Source organism: Paramisgurnus dabryanus, chromosome 20, assembly GCF_030506205.2.
Source record: "Paramisgurnus dabryanus chromosome 20, PD_genome_1.1, whole genome shotgun sequence".
Lineage (NCBI taxonomy): Eukaryota > Metazoa > Chordata > Actinopteri > Cypriniformes > Cobitidae > Paramisgurnus > Paramisgurnus dabryanus.
In genome coordinates this window covers 24,743,848-24,759,119 of record NC_133356.1, presented here as the reverse complement: position 1 = coordinate 24,759,119, position 15,272 = coordinate 24,743,848, and the positions used below count along the sequence as shown (strand labels likewise).

At 36.2% G+C, this 15,272-nt stretch overlaps 1 protein-coding gene across 5 annotated transcripts in view; it reads left to right on the top strand.

The window, feature by feature from the left end:
• Positions 1–13,905, top strand: part of klc1a (kinesin light chain 1a) — a 37,704-nt gene extending 23,799 nt beyond the window's left edge. For 2 of the 5 annotated variants that reach the window (XM_065297232.1, XM_065297231.1), the window contains exons 15-17: positions 6,463–6,593; positions 9,261–9,324; positions 11,752–13,905. In XM_065297232.1, coding sequence (XP_065153304.1) covers positions 6,463–6,593; positions 9,261–9,324; positions 11,752–11,817 — 261 coding nt within the window. In that variant the 3' untranslated portion in view covers positions 11,818–13,905. Of the gene's footprint in view, positions 1–2,895; positions 3,318–6,462; positions 6,594–9,260; positions 9,325–11,751 lie in introns of those variants that run through there. The other 3 variants (XM_065297234.1, XM_065297233.1, XM_065297235.1) reach the window with 2 other exon arrangements.
• The last annotated feature ends 1,367 nt before the right edge of the window (positions 13,906–15,272 follow it).

The following is a 15,272-nucleotide window of genomic DNA, read 5'->3' as shown; positions in this document are numbered from 1 at the left end:
ATATTTAAAAAGTATAATAGAAATTGAAAAAATATGTAATCATTTGCAAGATAAAGTTTTTGTTTACATCATATATGTGTGTGTGTGTGCGCTGTACATAATAATTATGTATATATACATACACACACACACACACACACACACACACACACACACACACATGCATTTAAGAAATATTTACATGTGTATATACATTTTTATATTTTTATATAATTAATATTATATATAATTATAAATACTTAATATATTTTTCTTATACAAATTATACGCGCATATGTGTGTATTTATATATGCATAATTAATATGCACAGCACACACACATATAATGCAAAAAACCCAAAAACTTATTTTGCAAATGATTTGGTGCGATTAATCGTTTTTATGTACTTTAAGAATACACCACAAGTTTTATAAATAATGCAGTTAGCGAGAATCATTTAATAGAAAAAGCTTTTTTCTTTATAGCCAACCTTTCTTTTCTGTATAGCAGATGTTTTGTAGCTGCTGTTTTGACACCATCACACCTCTGCTGTAGTCTCTCTGCAATTCTGAGTCACTTTTAAGCTGCCGTAGCAACAGTAACCTTAGCACCACCAATACAACCTATCAGCATCCCTCTTTAACAGGAGCCTGTTCCCAAATTTAGATTATAGGATGCTGCCTTTCAATTCATTGAGCTGGTCTGGCTGTGACCTCATATTTCTGAGTTTTTCCTGCTCTTTTGTGTTTTCTCATTATATGTTTCTGTCTCTCACTCGATAATTCATGTCATAGTTAATACCTCTCTCTTTATTATACACACAACAGACTCACACATACTCGCAAACAGTCTCTAACATTAATGTTCATGTTGGGGTCGCATACACAAATACACAGATGGTGGCGTGGGCTGTGTGTTCTGTACTTATGTTGTGTCTTCAGATCTGTCTTAATGAATGCATGTGCTAAAACTGTAAGTGTGTGTTTGCCAGTCATGTATCCTGTTGCTTTCTGCCTTTCTTTGCGAGCCAATATTGTTTTCATAGATCTAAGGTCAATAATTTATTAGTTTTAATGTAATAATTGAAGTTCAGGGTTGATAGTGTTGTGTTTTCAGATGCAGTAGACAGCATGTGGCTTTGTCTCTAAATTAAGACTTGCCGTTCAGTCAACCATTATACTGAAAACAAGCACACGATTCTATTGAGGTATTTTTTCAACGTGCTGATGTGTTCACAGAGCACGAGTGATCACAGTATCACAATGTTTGTGTTGTTAGATTTTTTATTTTAGTTACATGCCATTGTTCGTCTTTGTGAATATCTGTAGCTTATTTTAACAGCGGTATTGCATTCAGATCACTTTCTTTGCTTTCCATTCATGTGTTCCCTTCTGACCAAAAACATACTTTTACAAATATGCAAATGTTTGGCAGACACCATTGCAGACATAAGTTGCGTTTTAAGATTACTGTGCTAGTAACAAACTGTAGCACCCAAGAAGGCAAAATTATAAAGATAACAGTGCTAAAAAGGAGGACCAAACCTGCAAAAATTAAAAGGAAATACATGCAAAAAGAAATATACGGAGAAATATAAATAAAATCAAATGAGTATTTCTTCTTTTATTTTTTATTATTATATTTCACTTATTTATGTATTTATTTTAGGTCTGTCAAAAAATTAATCGCGATTAATCACATACAAAATAAAAGTTTGTGTTTGCATAATATATATGTGTGTGTGTCTACTATAAATAGAAAAATTTTATTTAGGTATATTTTTATTTAAATTTATAAAATAAAATCTATCTATCTATCTATCTATCTATCTATCTATCTATCTATCTATCTATCTATCTATCTATCTATCTATCTATCTATCTATCTATCTATCTATCTATCTATCTATCTATATATGTATATATATATGTATATATGTATACACATGTAAATGTTTTATTTTAATACAAACATTAATGCGTGTGTATTTATATTTATATTATACAGTGCACACACATAAATTATGCGATTTTTGTATGCGATTAATCAAAAAAATTTGACAGCCTGAATTTATTTATGTATTTATGTCAACATGTATTTATTTTAGGGCTGGGCATAGATTAATCTAGATTAATCTCATACAAAATAATAAATAAGAAACTTTAATGTTATGCAAAAAATTACTTTTATTTTGTATGAAATTATCTAGATTAATCTATGCCCAGCACTAATTTATTTTCACATTTATTTTTTTACCTTTTTGCTTTTATACATTTCTTTGTTTAAATTATTTTGTATTTATTTATTTTAAATTTGTTCTGGTTTGGTCCTCCATAGGCTAATATCTTAAATAACAAAAGACAAAACCGTTTATGTTTTTGCTTTAGCGCCTCTTGTGGCACTGCTGAAAGTGCATCATGTTCTTGTGTTGCATTATGCATTGTTTTCAGTACACAACAGCGAGTGACATTGAGCTTCTGCATAGTGTGTTTTGGGTTCCCCGGACATCTCATCTTTTATGTATTTTACTTTGCTCTTCATCTCTGCATTTCGTGATCTGTCTTGTTCGTTCTTTGCACTTGCAATTTTAACCTCCCTAATAATGTAACATTTTTGTCTCTGTTTCTCCTGCTCTATAACTCTGTCTCCTCCTTGTATACTTATTCTGCTTCCTCTGGCATTGCTCTCTCTCTCTCTCTCTCTCTCTCTCTCTCTCTCTCACTCTCTCTCTCTCTCTCTCTCTCTCTCTCTCTCTCTCTCTCTCTCTCTCTCTCTCTCTCTCTCTCTCTCTCTCTCTCTCTCTCTTTCTTTCTCTCTCTCTCTCTCTCTCTCTCTCTCTCTCTCTCTCTCTCTCTCTCTCTCTCTCTCTCTCTCTCTCTCTCTCTCTCTCTCTCTCTCTGTAATGTGGTTGGCAGGTGTAACTCCAGATGCCTTGTTGTGGTTGTAGAACTTACCTTCTGCATGATGGACGCCCTCCTCACCCTTCCTCTTCAGCTTTGCTGTTTATCGTCTTCTCTCTCCGACCAGCATTTTTCCTTCTCCTTCCTTCTCCTCTGGGCATAAACAGGCTAAAGCAAACCTAGCTCTTTGACCTTCATGTCAAAGCTCATCTAAGTCTCACTTCTGTCTCTTATAATAAACCGGATATTAACCTGTCAGTCTGTAATACATCAGTAGAGGAAACTGTCTGTCTGTCATTCACTCTAACTGTCTGTCTGTTAACCAGGTATGTAAGATGCCACTATATCTGTATGTCTATAAATAACCTTCTGTAGAGCGCAAGTCGCCTCATATGTAAAGCTTTCTGTCTTAGTAAACAGTATTTCTTGTGCAAATACTCCAATGGGACTATCCATTTTCCTTTCTGATTTTCCTTCTTCTCTGTAGCACTATGACTGGAATTTTTCAGTTTCAATATTGTTTCAATATCTTAACACATTTGGTGTTAATGCAAGGCAGGGATCAAGATCAAAACTTAATTTGAACATAAGACACAGGGAAAACATTTGTTTGTAGAAGCATTCTGATCAAAGGCCCAACTCCAATTCTATTTTCTACCCCTTGCCCCTTTAAACAGAGTGGAAAAGTAAAAGAGTTTAAAATATCCCCCCAGTACTACAGCGTCATAGGTCGTCATACATCCGACTGTTCGCAATCGCTGTAGCGGACTGTCAATCTGAAGCACCGGGAGTTCTCCCCGGTGTGCTACCTCCCAAATGCGATCAGACCGTGGGGGAGGCGTTCAGTCAGGGCGAACCAGGACGCAATCAGACAGGGGGAACCTGGACGTGATTAGATCTGGGAAAACCGGGACGCGTTAAGTCAGGGGGAACCGGAACGCAATCAGACAGGGGGAACCGTAACGCAATCAGACATGGGGAACCTGGACGTGATCAGATCAGGGGTAACCTGGACGTGATCAGATCAGGGGAAAACGGGATGCGTTCAGTCAGGGGGAACCGGGACGCGTTCAGTAAGGGGGAACTGGGACGCGATCAGACAGGGGGAACCTGGAGGCGATCACATCGTGGGAACAGGGACGCAATCACATCGGGGGTGCCGGGACACGATCAGACCGGGGGAACCTGGACGCGATCAGATCAGGGGGAACCGGGATGCGTTCAGTCAGAGGGAACTTGGACGGGATTAGAAAGGGGGAACCTGAACTTGATCAGATCTGGAAAACCTGGACGCGATCACATTGTGGGAACAGGGATGCAATCACATAGGGGGAACCGGAACACGATCAGACTGGGGGAACCTGGACGCGATCGGATCAGGGGGAACTGGAACACGATCAGATCGGGGGAACAGGGACGCGATCACATCGGGGGAACAGGGACGCAGTCAGATGCGGGAACAGGGACACAATCAGACCGGGGAACAGGGACGGGTTTAGTCAGGGGAAACCAGGACGTGATCAGACAGGGGGAACCTTAAGCATACAGCCCAGGGGAACCGGAACGTAATCAGATGGGGGAACAGGGTCACGAGCAATCGCGAAACCGGGACGTGATCACGTTCCAGAGGTTAAATTTGTCTGAATTTTTTTTTCGCAAACATTTCTGAAAATTACATGACCATAAATACAAACACAAGATTGAATTTAACATAAAACAAATAATTATTTGTCATTAAAAACTTTAATAATACAAAAATAGGACTTGAATTGTACTCGCATGAGCAGCCATGTTGGAAAATTTCTTATTCCATTTGTTTGAAGTGAGGTCCCGAAAAATCTTTGTTTGAAGGGCTATTTGGACATAGTGTATGTGTAAGGGGTAGATATGGAATTGGGCCAAATTAAAGTTGCAGTCGCTAATTTACTTTTGTTAAAATAAACAAAAATTACTCTCTCCCTACTTTACCACGGTAAGCTTATAATATTGATATAATAATGAATAAGCTATGCTGTCAGATTTCGATGGATTTAATAGATTTCTTTCTTAATACACATCAATATACTTTAAGTATGCAAAGTAATCATAGTGTTATATTTTAAACAGAGATGGCGATAGAGAGGCAAAAGTTACAGATTGCACCTTTGAATGTGACATGTATTACGTCTTTATTGTACACATATCATGTATTTTTCTATGGTTTACAGTATGTTGCATTTGTGGCTTAATATCACTTACTGGAGAAAAGTTAATAAGATTTGTCACTGGTTTATTTTTTATTTTTTTTGGAACAAAGTACACATTTAGTGGTTACAATCATTATGCCACTAATGTTGTTGGTCAAGCTTAACTTGTACTGAACCTGGATCAATCCTTTAAGCTATTGAAAGGGCCTGTGACACCCCCTCCATTCAATGACTTTAAGTGCTGAGAGCAGTTAAACTATGAACTGTATAAGAATATATCTTAAAGTGAGCCATGCAATGCTATCTCTGTCAGTTCCTGTACATTGCATTATTGTGGCATGACTTTGTCGTTCAGCTTCTCTATAAACCTAATCTTATTTTCACACTGCACACTTCATAATGGCCATTATTGAGACCATTGTATATAGTAGAACATCAAAGAGGTAGAGATTGGAGATGGACAGATGACAAGAATGAGATGAATAGAAGCATGTCTGTAGGATCTTTATTTATTTATTTCTTCTACTAACCTCTGCATCTTGTGTCTTTCACAACTTCTAATAAAACTGACTTTGCTCACCACAGCCTCTGCCTGTGTGCTTTTACTCATCTGTATTTGAATACATGTGTGTGTTTTTGGTGAGATGTTCAGGACCTGTATTACAGATGTGTGTGTGTGTGTGTGTGTACGGGTAAATGTTGTTGATCTGATGGATGATGGTCATGATTTATCTGGGTCAGTGTGGCATCTTCAACCTTCTACTTCCTTCTACCTCCATCATCTCCACTCCTCCTCGCTTTTCGGAGCCCCTGGATGAATAGTCGGGGTCAAGGGTCAGAGGTGAGAGGTCGTGGCAGAAGAGACTGCAGCAGAGCAGAGTGTGGTAACGGACAAGACAAAATATATGAGGACGTAGATAATCTTTAAGACAAAAAAAACGTCACAACAAATTTTTCCTTTTTTAAAACATTTCAGATAAATGACTACTTGTTGTTCACTTTCTATAAAGTAGACAAAGCATCACTAAACATTTTTGACCCTGTTGGATCTACTTAAAAAATTACTTTCATTGTTAACACATAAAAGGGAAAAATGTTAGTTCACAAAACTTATTTTTTTAAGTTAATCCAACTTACAGTGTAAGAATGTTTCCGAAATGTAGTTTTAGTTTAGACTAGCCCTCATATTAAATATCAAAAGTAAAATTTTCCATAACTTTCCTATAAATGATCTTCTATCTAACATATGTTTAAGCACAGGTAAGTGATTTGTGCTTGAGTGTGATTAATGTGTTTAAGAATGAGCATGGATCAAATGATGATGGTGCTACTCTTAGCTAATTTGCATTATGTAAATGAGTGGGTGTGTTTAACGCTGTAGCCTTTCTGTTCACAGGACGGCTCAGGATCGCTGAAGCGTAGCGGTTCCTTTAGCAAACTACGAGCCTCTATTCGACGCAGCAGTGAGAAACTGGTCCGCAAGCTCAAGGGAGGCGGCTTACGGGAAAATGAACCTAAAAATCCTGGGTAACTATTACCACTTCCCAATTATCAGACCAATTTCCCAATACGAACTCAGCAGTGTGAATGAGTATGTGACTGCGAACAAACCTGTAACACCTTACACCAAACGCTAATACATCAACATGAAAGGCTTTGGTTTAAAAACGGCCAAAAATGTAATGGTTTTAAACGCTTTTGGTATTACAATATTTTCAGTTTTTAACTCTATGAAGTGAGCAGCACCTATGCTTTAATGTCCCAGCGGGATACAGTTGCAAGCTGTATAGGAGGATTAATTTTAGAAATTATGCTGCTAGATGTCCTAAAAGTATTGGGAGTCAAAACACTGTAAATACTAAAAGGCTGGAAATTGGGGGATTGTGTTTTTTTTTTGTACAGTAGAGGGTCTGAATTATTCTCTATGCCGGATACTTTAAAAGCACTTTCTGCTCTTTTGCCCCTACATTTAGTAAGAGAGCTTTTAAAATGTGTTGCAAGATGGTTGGTTAGCTTTTTAAAGGTTTTGCAAGTTTAACTAAATGAACTTTAATGCAAGGGAGGGTGGGCTGTTTACTACATTGAGATGAGATTTTGCAAACCATGGTGCCATTAAACAATTCCAAAGTCCAATGTATAAACACTGCCAGTATATGCAGAGAACGTGACCAGTATTACCCATTTTTAAGCGGATGAAGGGATTTGTTTGCTTGGCTAACTGGATTATACTTTTTGCACATGAACAACAAACCTACCTAACCCCAAATTCTGTGATGAATTGCACATTTACATCTAACACAATGATTGTAATGTGGTGTGTTGTGAGGTAAACTTGCATCTTGTTTCCTCAAACTGTGGCATCTGATTTTGCCAGATGTGACTAACGTTTTCCTTTACCTTGTAAAAATTTCTTTTGGTTTTACTTTTCCTTTCATTTTAACTTGACGTGTTATTTTTACTGGATTAATCTTTTATGCCTTTTTGCTTGGTGACATTTCTTGATGCATTTTCATGTCTGCTTGGATCTTGTTTTTTTTATGTGAACATTTTTATTTCTCTATGCCGTGTTATACAGTTGTTTAACTGAATAAACATTTCCATTCAGATTCGCTGTTTACCGCATGCCTGTTTTCTGTCTTATGGACTCACTCACTGCTGTGTAACCTAGTTTGTATTTTTTTAAACTCTCTCCTCATCCTCTCTCTACCAACCTTCTTGCAATGTGTATCCTTCGGTTTGTCTTTTTAATTTTTTTTTAATTTTCTACAGTTAAAACTCCTTTTACTTTGTATGATCTTGTGCAACTATTGAAAAGCTCTGATGCAAAACCCTCCAAGTGCGTCTGACATGTTTTCTTGTAAATAAGCATTTTATTTTTTAATAGTATTTTTGTCTTGTTTTCAGTAAAAATATTTAAAAATTCTTAAATTAAGATGTGTTTTCTTGATAAGCAAAATGATCTTGGAAAATAAATGTAGTTTTTAGACAAAAAATATAAAATGTAAGCGAATTTCTGCTTAAAACAAGCAAAAAAAAATCGGCCAATGGAATCACAAAAAATTTCTTGAATTAAGTGTTTATGAAGAAGTAAACTTATTTCAAGAAATTATTTCTTATTCCATTGGCAGATTTTTTTTGTTTTTAGCACAAATTTGCTTAAATCTTATATTTTTGTCTACAAACTAGACTTATTTTCCTAGGTCATTTTGCTCATCAAGAAAATACATCTTAATTTAAGAATTTTTTGATATTTTTACTGTAAACAAGACAAAAATACTAGGTAAGTCATTTTTACAGTGCTGAGGCCATGGTTAAGCCAACTTTTTTTAGATAATTGTATAATATGTGCCGAGAGCATTCAGTTAATATTTATTTGGATGGAGGTACATGTAGCGTTTAAAGGCTTTTGAATCTGAGCTCATTATGAACATTTTATATTGTTACCGAGTAGTTTACTAAAAAATAAAAACATTTTCATTATTTACACACTCCCATGTTTTTCCAAACACGCAGGCACATCACATTTGGTGAAATAAATCTGATCGCTTTTGTGCAAGTAAACAGTCAGCTCTTATAAGACCCAACCCAGCAAGCAAAAACAAAGGCAGTGAAATGACGGCTAACTATAGACCCAATATAGTCTGGTTATGAGTAACCCACGTCTACCCTAAATATTTGGTTACGTGCTGTTTTTACCTAAATAACTTGGAGATGTACTATATTCCATCATGTAAGCAAAGTCAACAGGTGTACATGGTGTTTGCTTTCATTTCTTCTAAGCGTAAGCGCATAGTTTATTTTTGGGCTATGGTTAGACATCTATAAGACGTTTACTGACAGCCCAAATTTTGCCTTGTTTTAGCCAAAATTGCTTGCTGGGAAAGGGCTCAACAGTGGTGATTATAAGCAGATATTTGTGTATAAAAATGTCTGAGATTAAAGATGTAAGTGAAAAGGTCTGATAACTACATTTACCTTAGCTAACACACAGTACAATATGTCACTGCATGTTTGTTTCATCTCAGTCCACATTGTAAGTTAACATCAACTTGTGTGAAAGTTGCATTAACAAGTTTTAATCCACCCATTCCCATCCCATACACCCCACCTCACCCCTCTCTCCCCCCACCGTGACCCTTCACCCTTGCCCTTTGACCTAACCGACGTGCTTGCATGTGGCTCTGTTGGATGCAGTATGAAGAGGGCCAGTTCTCTTGGAGTTCTCAACATGCCGGAAAAACCTGCTGGAGAACTCGAAGTAAGACAACGTTTATCTCTCTACTGACACCTCTTGATCTGATTTTGCTGTCTATACATCTATTATATCTGTATTTCAGTCAAAACTTCTCTTGGTGTTTTCTAGCCCATCTGTTTGGGATTTTACTGTCTTTCAGTCCTAAACTCTGACTCTTTTTTTCGATTATCTGTTTTTAACACACCCACAGCTCAATTCTTATCATTAACACACATTTGAATGGATGTGCATTTGATTTGACTAACAGTTTTGATTGTGTTTGCTGATGTCCTCAGTAACCACTGATGATCTTGGTTCAGATTCAAACTCAAAAGTAATGCATTGTTTAGCATATTTTTGTAATTAAATACATTATAAAAGAGTTGCAAAACTGTAAAAGAAATATATTCACAAAAAAAAAAAACCTGGGTTATATTTAAGCCAGCGCTGGGTCAGACAGGGGCAAAATTGTGTTGTAATTTTACCTATGCTGGGTTGTTTAACCCATTGTTCTGTCAAATATAAACATTTTCTGAGTTAATTTAACCCAGTTTCTTCCCTTTTTGACCCAACGAAGACCCACAAGTGTAGGTGGCTTATGAATTAAATCTCAAAGGAACTATTAAAAGAGCAATGTTTGACTTTTAGAAGGATCCCTTAACAGAAATGTTATATAATATACATAACTATATTATCAGTGGTGTATAAAGACCTTACGGTATTGTTTTTATTACCTTGGAATGAGCCGTTTTTATCTACATACACTATGGGTCCCTTACATGGAATTTGCCGTCATGTTTCTACAGTAGCCCGAAACAGACAAACTGTTCTATAAAATGCGTTGTGTCAGTATTTTAGGTGCATTATTGTCCATTTTAAGGTATTGGTTCTAAAAATGTCCATAGCTTAAAAATATAGTTGGATATTCCAATCCATTTATTATGTCCTTTTTTATTCCAGTATTAAACAGCAATAAGCAGTAAAGAAAATAAAAGAAACTATACTCACTTTTTTTCTAAATACTCACTTTTATTGTACAACAATGACTTTTAAAAAGTTTGTTTGACTTTCCTCCTTCACACACACCAGCTGTGATAATTCATCCCCATAAAAACTACACAGCCAACATAACCAAAAAGCTCCTACGACTATGTTGACATGTTTGTCCTGTGGCGGCTACTGTAGCTTCTCTATGCATTTCAAAAGAGAGGTGAGCTGTGGACTGAGTTGGTTGCAATTCACAGTCTCACAACTAGATGCCGCTTAAAGTCCTTTACACATTGCACCTTTAAATTGTGAACACTTAAAGAGACACTTCACTTTTTTAAAAATGTGCTCATTTTCCAGCTCCCCTGATTTTTAGTGTTTTTTTAGTGGAATCCATTCAGCTGATCTCCGAGTCTGGCGGTAGCTTAGCATAATCCATTGAATCTGATTAGACCATTAGCATCACGCTAAAAAATAAACATGAAAACATGGCTGCAGCAGGCCCAATGATATTACGCAGCGCCGGAAAATAGTTGGTAACTTTCAATAGCAGGGGACTATTACACTGCATAATATCATTGGGCCTCCTGCAGCCATGTTACAGCAGCAAAGTTCTTGATTATTACGCCAGAATGAGAGTATAGTTCCTAACCATATCAGCCTAGAAAATCACAACTTTTAATTTTCCGTCAGTCTTAGTGCACGATTTAACTACAGAAGAGTCGGGTTTTAAATAGGAAAAATATCAAAACTCTTTGGTTATTTTTTTGCGCGATGTTCATGGTCTAATCAGATTCAATGGATTATGCTAAGCTATGCTAAAAGTGCTAGCGCCAAACCCGGAGATCAGCTGAATGGATTCCAAAATGGTAAAATTCAAATGTTTAACTCTAGGGGAGCTGGAAAATGAGCATACACTGTAAAAAATACTTTGCTGACTTACATTTTTTTGTTAAATCAACTCAGATTTACAAGTCAACACAGATGAGTTGTCACAACTTATAAAATTAAGTTAACTTTTCTCAACTATATTTTATATATTTCACCTGTAGTTATAACAACTCATCTCTAGTTAATATAAATAATAGTACGTTGAAATGACTGGTAAATCCGAGTTGATTTTACAAAAAACAGTGAAAATACAGTGTATTTTCAAAAAAGTGGAATGTCACTTTAAGGCCATTCACACTGATCCAACAAATGCCAAAAGAAGCTTCTCTTGGGTCAGTATGAAACCCCTTTTGGCAGTTGTTGGATCAAAGTAAATGAGACTTGAAATGTTGGGTTTTGTTTGTCTTGGTTGTTGTTGGACCAGTGAATTGGCTGACTGTAAAAGTTGATTTGGTTTACAATAATGTTTTGCATAAAGGGGAACTTCCCCCATAGAATGGCCTTACGTTCCCTTTCCTAAATGATCTTTTAAAGTCCATTTATTGTCTATTTCTTCCTCTTAATTCCTGACAGGAACGAAATAATCGTCTAAGGAAGGGACGAGACCTGAGTTCCAGTCAGACTGACCTGGCACATTGAAGGTCTGTTTTCGGACATCTGATGAAGAGAGGTACTGCGAGATCTCTGAGATGGGTTGACTCGCAATCCAGCCCTTAACTGTGTTCATACTGAACTATCTTTGGAGGTTTTTCTACCTTCTCCTTTTGCTTTCAAGGCTTTGTTTAAAGTCTCTAAAGCTTTTAGAGCTAGCTGTGGAAATGACACTGTCAAAATGTCCTCTGACAGAACCAAAGTTCACAACAAATTACAGTCCTGTTAGAAATGCATTATGCTACCAGGCTTTGGTTGAGGTTAGACGCTCAATTTGGATGTTTTGCTGCTTTACATAAAATGTTTTGGGTACTTTAACCATTTGTTAACCTTCAGCTCTGTTGTATATGAATGAAGGGTTATTGTAACTTATGAGATAGAGATAGTGTGCATCTCTTTAGACATGTTTGAATGATGTCACTTCATATTCTGCCACTGACAAGCTATATAATGTTTGTATTTTGTGTAACATCAGAGGACCATGATGCTTCTGTACTAATTCCCTTGATCAAAAGAGCTGCACACATGTTTATGAAGGTCAATGTTTACAAAAATGATGATTCAGTAATGCACATTTACATGCTTTTGCAAAGTGGGAGGGGCCATGCTTTATTTATCTTGCTCATTAAACGTATAGGAGATAGTCCTTCCTCAATGTAAAAGCAGATTTAAAATGGTTTACACTGCATAGGAGGTCAACGTCTGGATGTTAAAAAACGGTGGATGAATGCACTTTGAACAATCTCATAGGATGATGTTACACTTAAAAATCCATTGCCTGTTACAAGACTAAATTGAATATTTTACCTCAGTTTTACAAGTTGCGTTTTGGTTGATCTGTGGTTTGGTGGATGAATATTTTTTAGACTAGATTATATCAGAATATACAAATAACGTCGAATTAAATCAAATTATTACAATTTAAAAACAATGACTCCAGGAGACCAGTTTTGTCTTTTGCATTTATCATATCAGTACATGATCATTTAAAAGCACTGGAATTTATTTTCTATTGCCAGATGTTTTAACTACCAACTATCCGTGTTTGAAAGTGAGCATGCAATGTAAGTTGGTTAGCTGGTTTTAAGTGTGTGTGACCTAACAAACTGATCTTTGTAAGGTTGTAATGTTCACCAAGTGGCCGAAGTTAGAAACCCAATGTGTATCAGTATATAAACGTATAGGATTTTGGGTAATATATGGCACTGATGCAGCTTTCTAGCTCTATAGCAATGACCTACTTCATAATTAATGAATTTCGTGTAAATTGTCTGCATCAGGCTTCATTGTGGCAATATACAATAGGGTAGCTGCTATGTGTTTAGGTATTGGGATGGTATTGATCTTGCATGTAATGTTTTACTGACAAAAGCTGGAATATCTGATTGGCTTGTGTGTGTCAATGTACATTTTTGTACAAATATATTCAGATGTTTATGCCACTAATTTGAGCTTTGCTATGCTTTTGGGACTAAATGTGCCCTGCACATGCTCTAATTTTTAAGAACTATTCTGCAATATTTTACTTTTTGGCTGTTGATCAGTTTGTATAAAAAAATTTTCATTACGATTGCTGTTGGTTTGTTAAATGGGGTTATTGACATGGTATTTAATGCTCAATTCATATGCAGTTATAGTGCATGTTTTCTTTTTAAATTCAATAGTTTGTTACTTACTTAAGACACGGAAAGATGTCACCAAAAATACAAATGTAAAATTACGGAAAATCTATATGATCAAATACATCCATTTAAACTTGCGATATGTAACAGCAAGGGCCTTAGTGACCTGTATGACGTAACCCTGAGATATTTATTACCGTATTTGGGTTTGTGATGTTGCATTTCTACTGTCTGTCTCTATGTTCTGTCTCATACTGTTTGTCTTTAGAAATGTTTTGTGTTTGTGTGTACAGTATATCCTAAAATTCGCACTGGACTCGATTACCCTTCCCTGTTCTCAGGCTGCCCGCTGTGCTGGCTAAACTGCATACAGTAATTGTGGTGATGTGTTTGGCTTTATGAATATTGTATGTTATAGTGTACATACTGTACTTGAATAAAGACAAGAAACATACTCTGTCTTGAAGATTTTATAGGGCCTGCGGCTCCCCCTGCTGGTCACTCGTGCATGTGGGGTTTTAACCTTGTCACTATATTATGGCAGGGCTCCAGACTGCCCCCAAATGGTGGCATTTTGCCCCTAAACTTTGAGAGTGTGCCACTGAATTTTACATCCAGTCGCACATGTGCAACCAGTAAATTTGACCTTTTTGCCAAAAGTGCACAATAAAATGTGACACTGAATTTGAAACAGCACATTGTAATTTCTGCATCTATCATCAAGTATCTATTAGTAATACAGTGGAAATTAGTAGAAATGTGAATATTTGGTAAGCATGTTAATTTACGGTGTGTGCCCCTAAATTTTCTGGTTGCGCCCCTAAAATTTTCAGTTGGGGGCCACTGTGCTCCTAGTGAAAAAAGTTAGTCTGGAGCCCTGTATGGTATTAGTTAAGACAGTGGTTCTCAAACTTTTTTAGCGTGCGGCCCCCCTTGTGTACAGTGCATTTTTTCGCGGCCCCCCGAAAGAAAATTTATGACAAAAACAGTTCTAAAATGTAATATTTTAATTAAACAAAACATATTTAATTATACTTAGTAGTGCTGTTGGTTAGTTGGCTTATTAAACAAAACATATTTAATTATACTTAGTAGTGCTGTTGGTTAGTTGGCTTATTAAACAAAACATATTTAATTATACTTAGTAGTGCTGTTGGTTAGTTGGCTTATTAGTTTTTAGGTTTAATTACACAGAATTCATGATAAATTAATGTATTTTATAAAATGTCATAAAACTGGGGCCCCCCTGGCACCATCTCGCGGCCCCCCGGGGTCCCCGGCCCCCAGTTTGAGAACCACTGAGTTAAGATATAGAGGTGTATTTTAATAAATTGCTTACTGACTGTTCATTTCAAAATTTTATGTGAAACGCAACAGGGGAAAAAAATCTTTATATTAATGATCATTTAATATCAACATAAAAAAATATTTTGTGTAAAGCAAAAGTTGCAACGTGAGCAGTTTACACAGGTAAAATAAAAAATACTTCAAGGTACTAAAAATATACTTAAATATACCAGCAAGTACATTTGTAGCACATTGCTATAGTGTAAATATTGCCGGGTCTCACAGACAAGGCTTAAGCCTAGTCCCAGACTAAAATTAATGTTTAAGATGTCTTTACTGAAAATAACTTACCCTGACATATATCTTAAAATATGTCAGTGCTATTGTTTTGTCTCAACTTTTATAAAAGTGACATAAATATCCTATTTTAACTAGTATTGGCTTAAGCTAAGCATTGTCTGTAAAACCAGGCCTATAATATACTAAAAGTATAGTTTTACTTCAGAATTAAGTACCTTAGTGCACTTGGAAAAA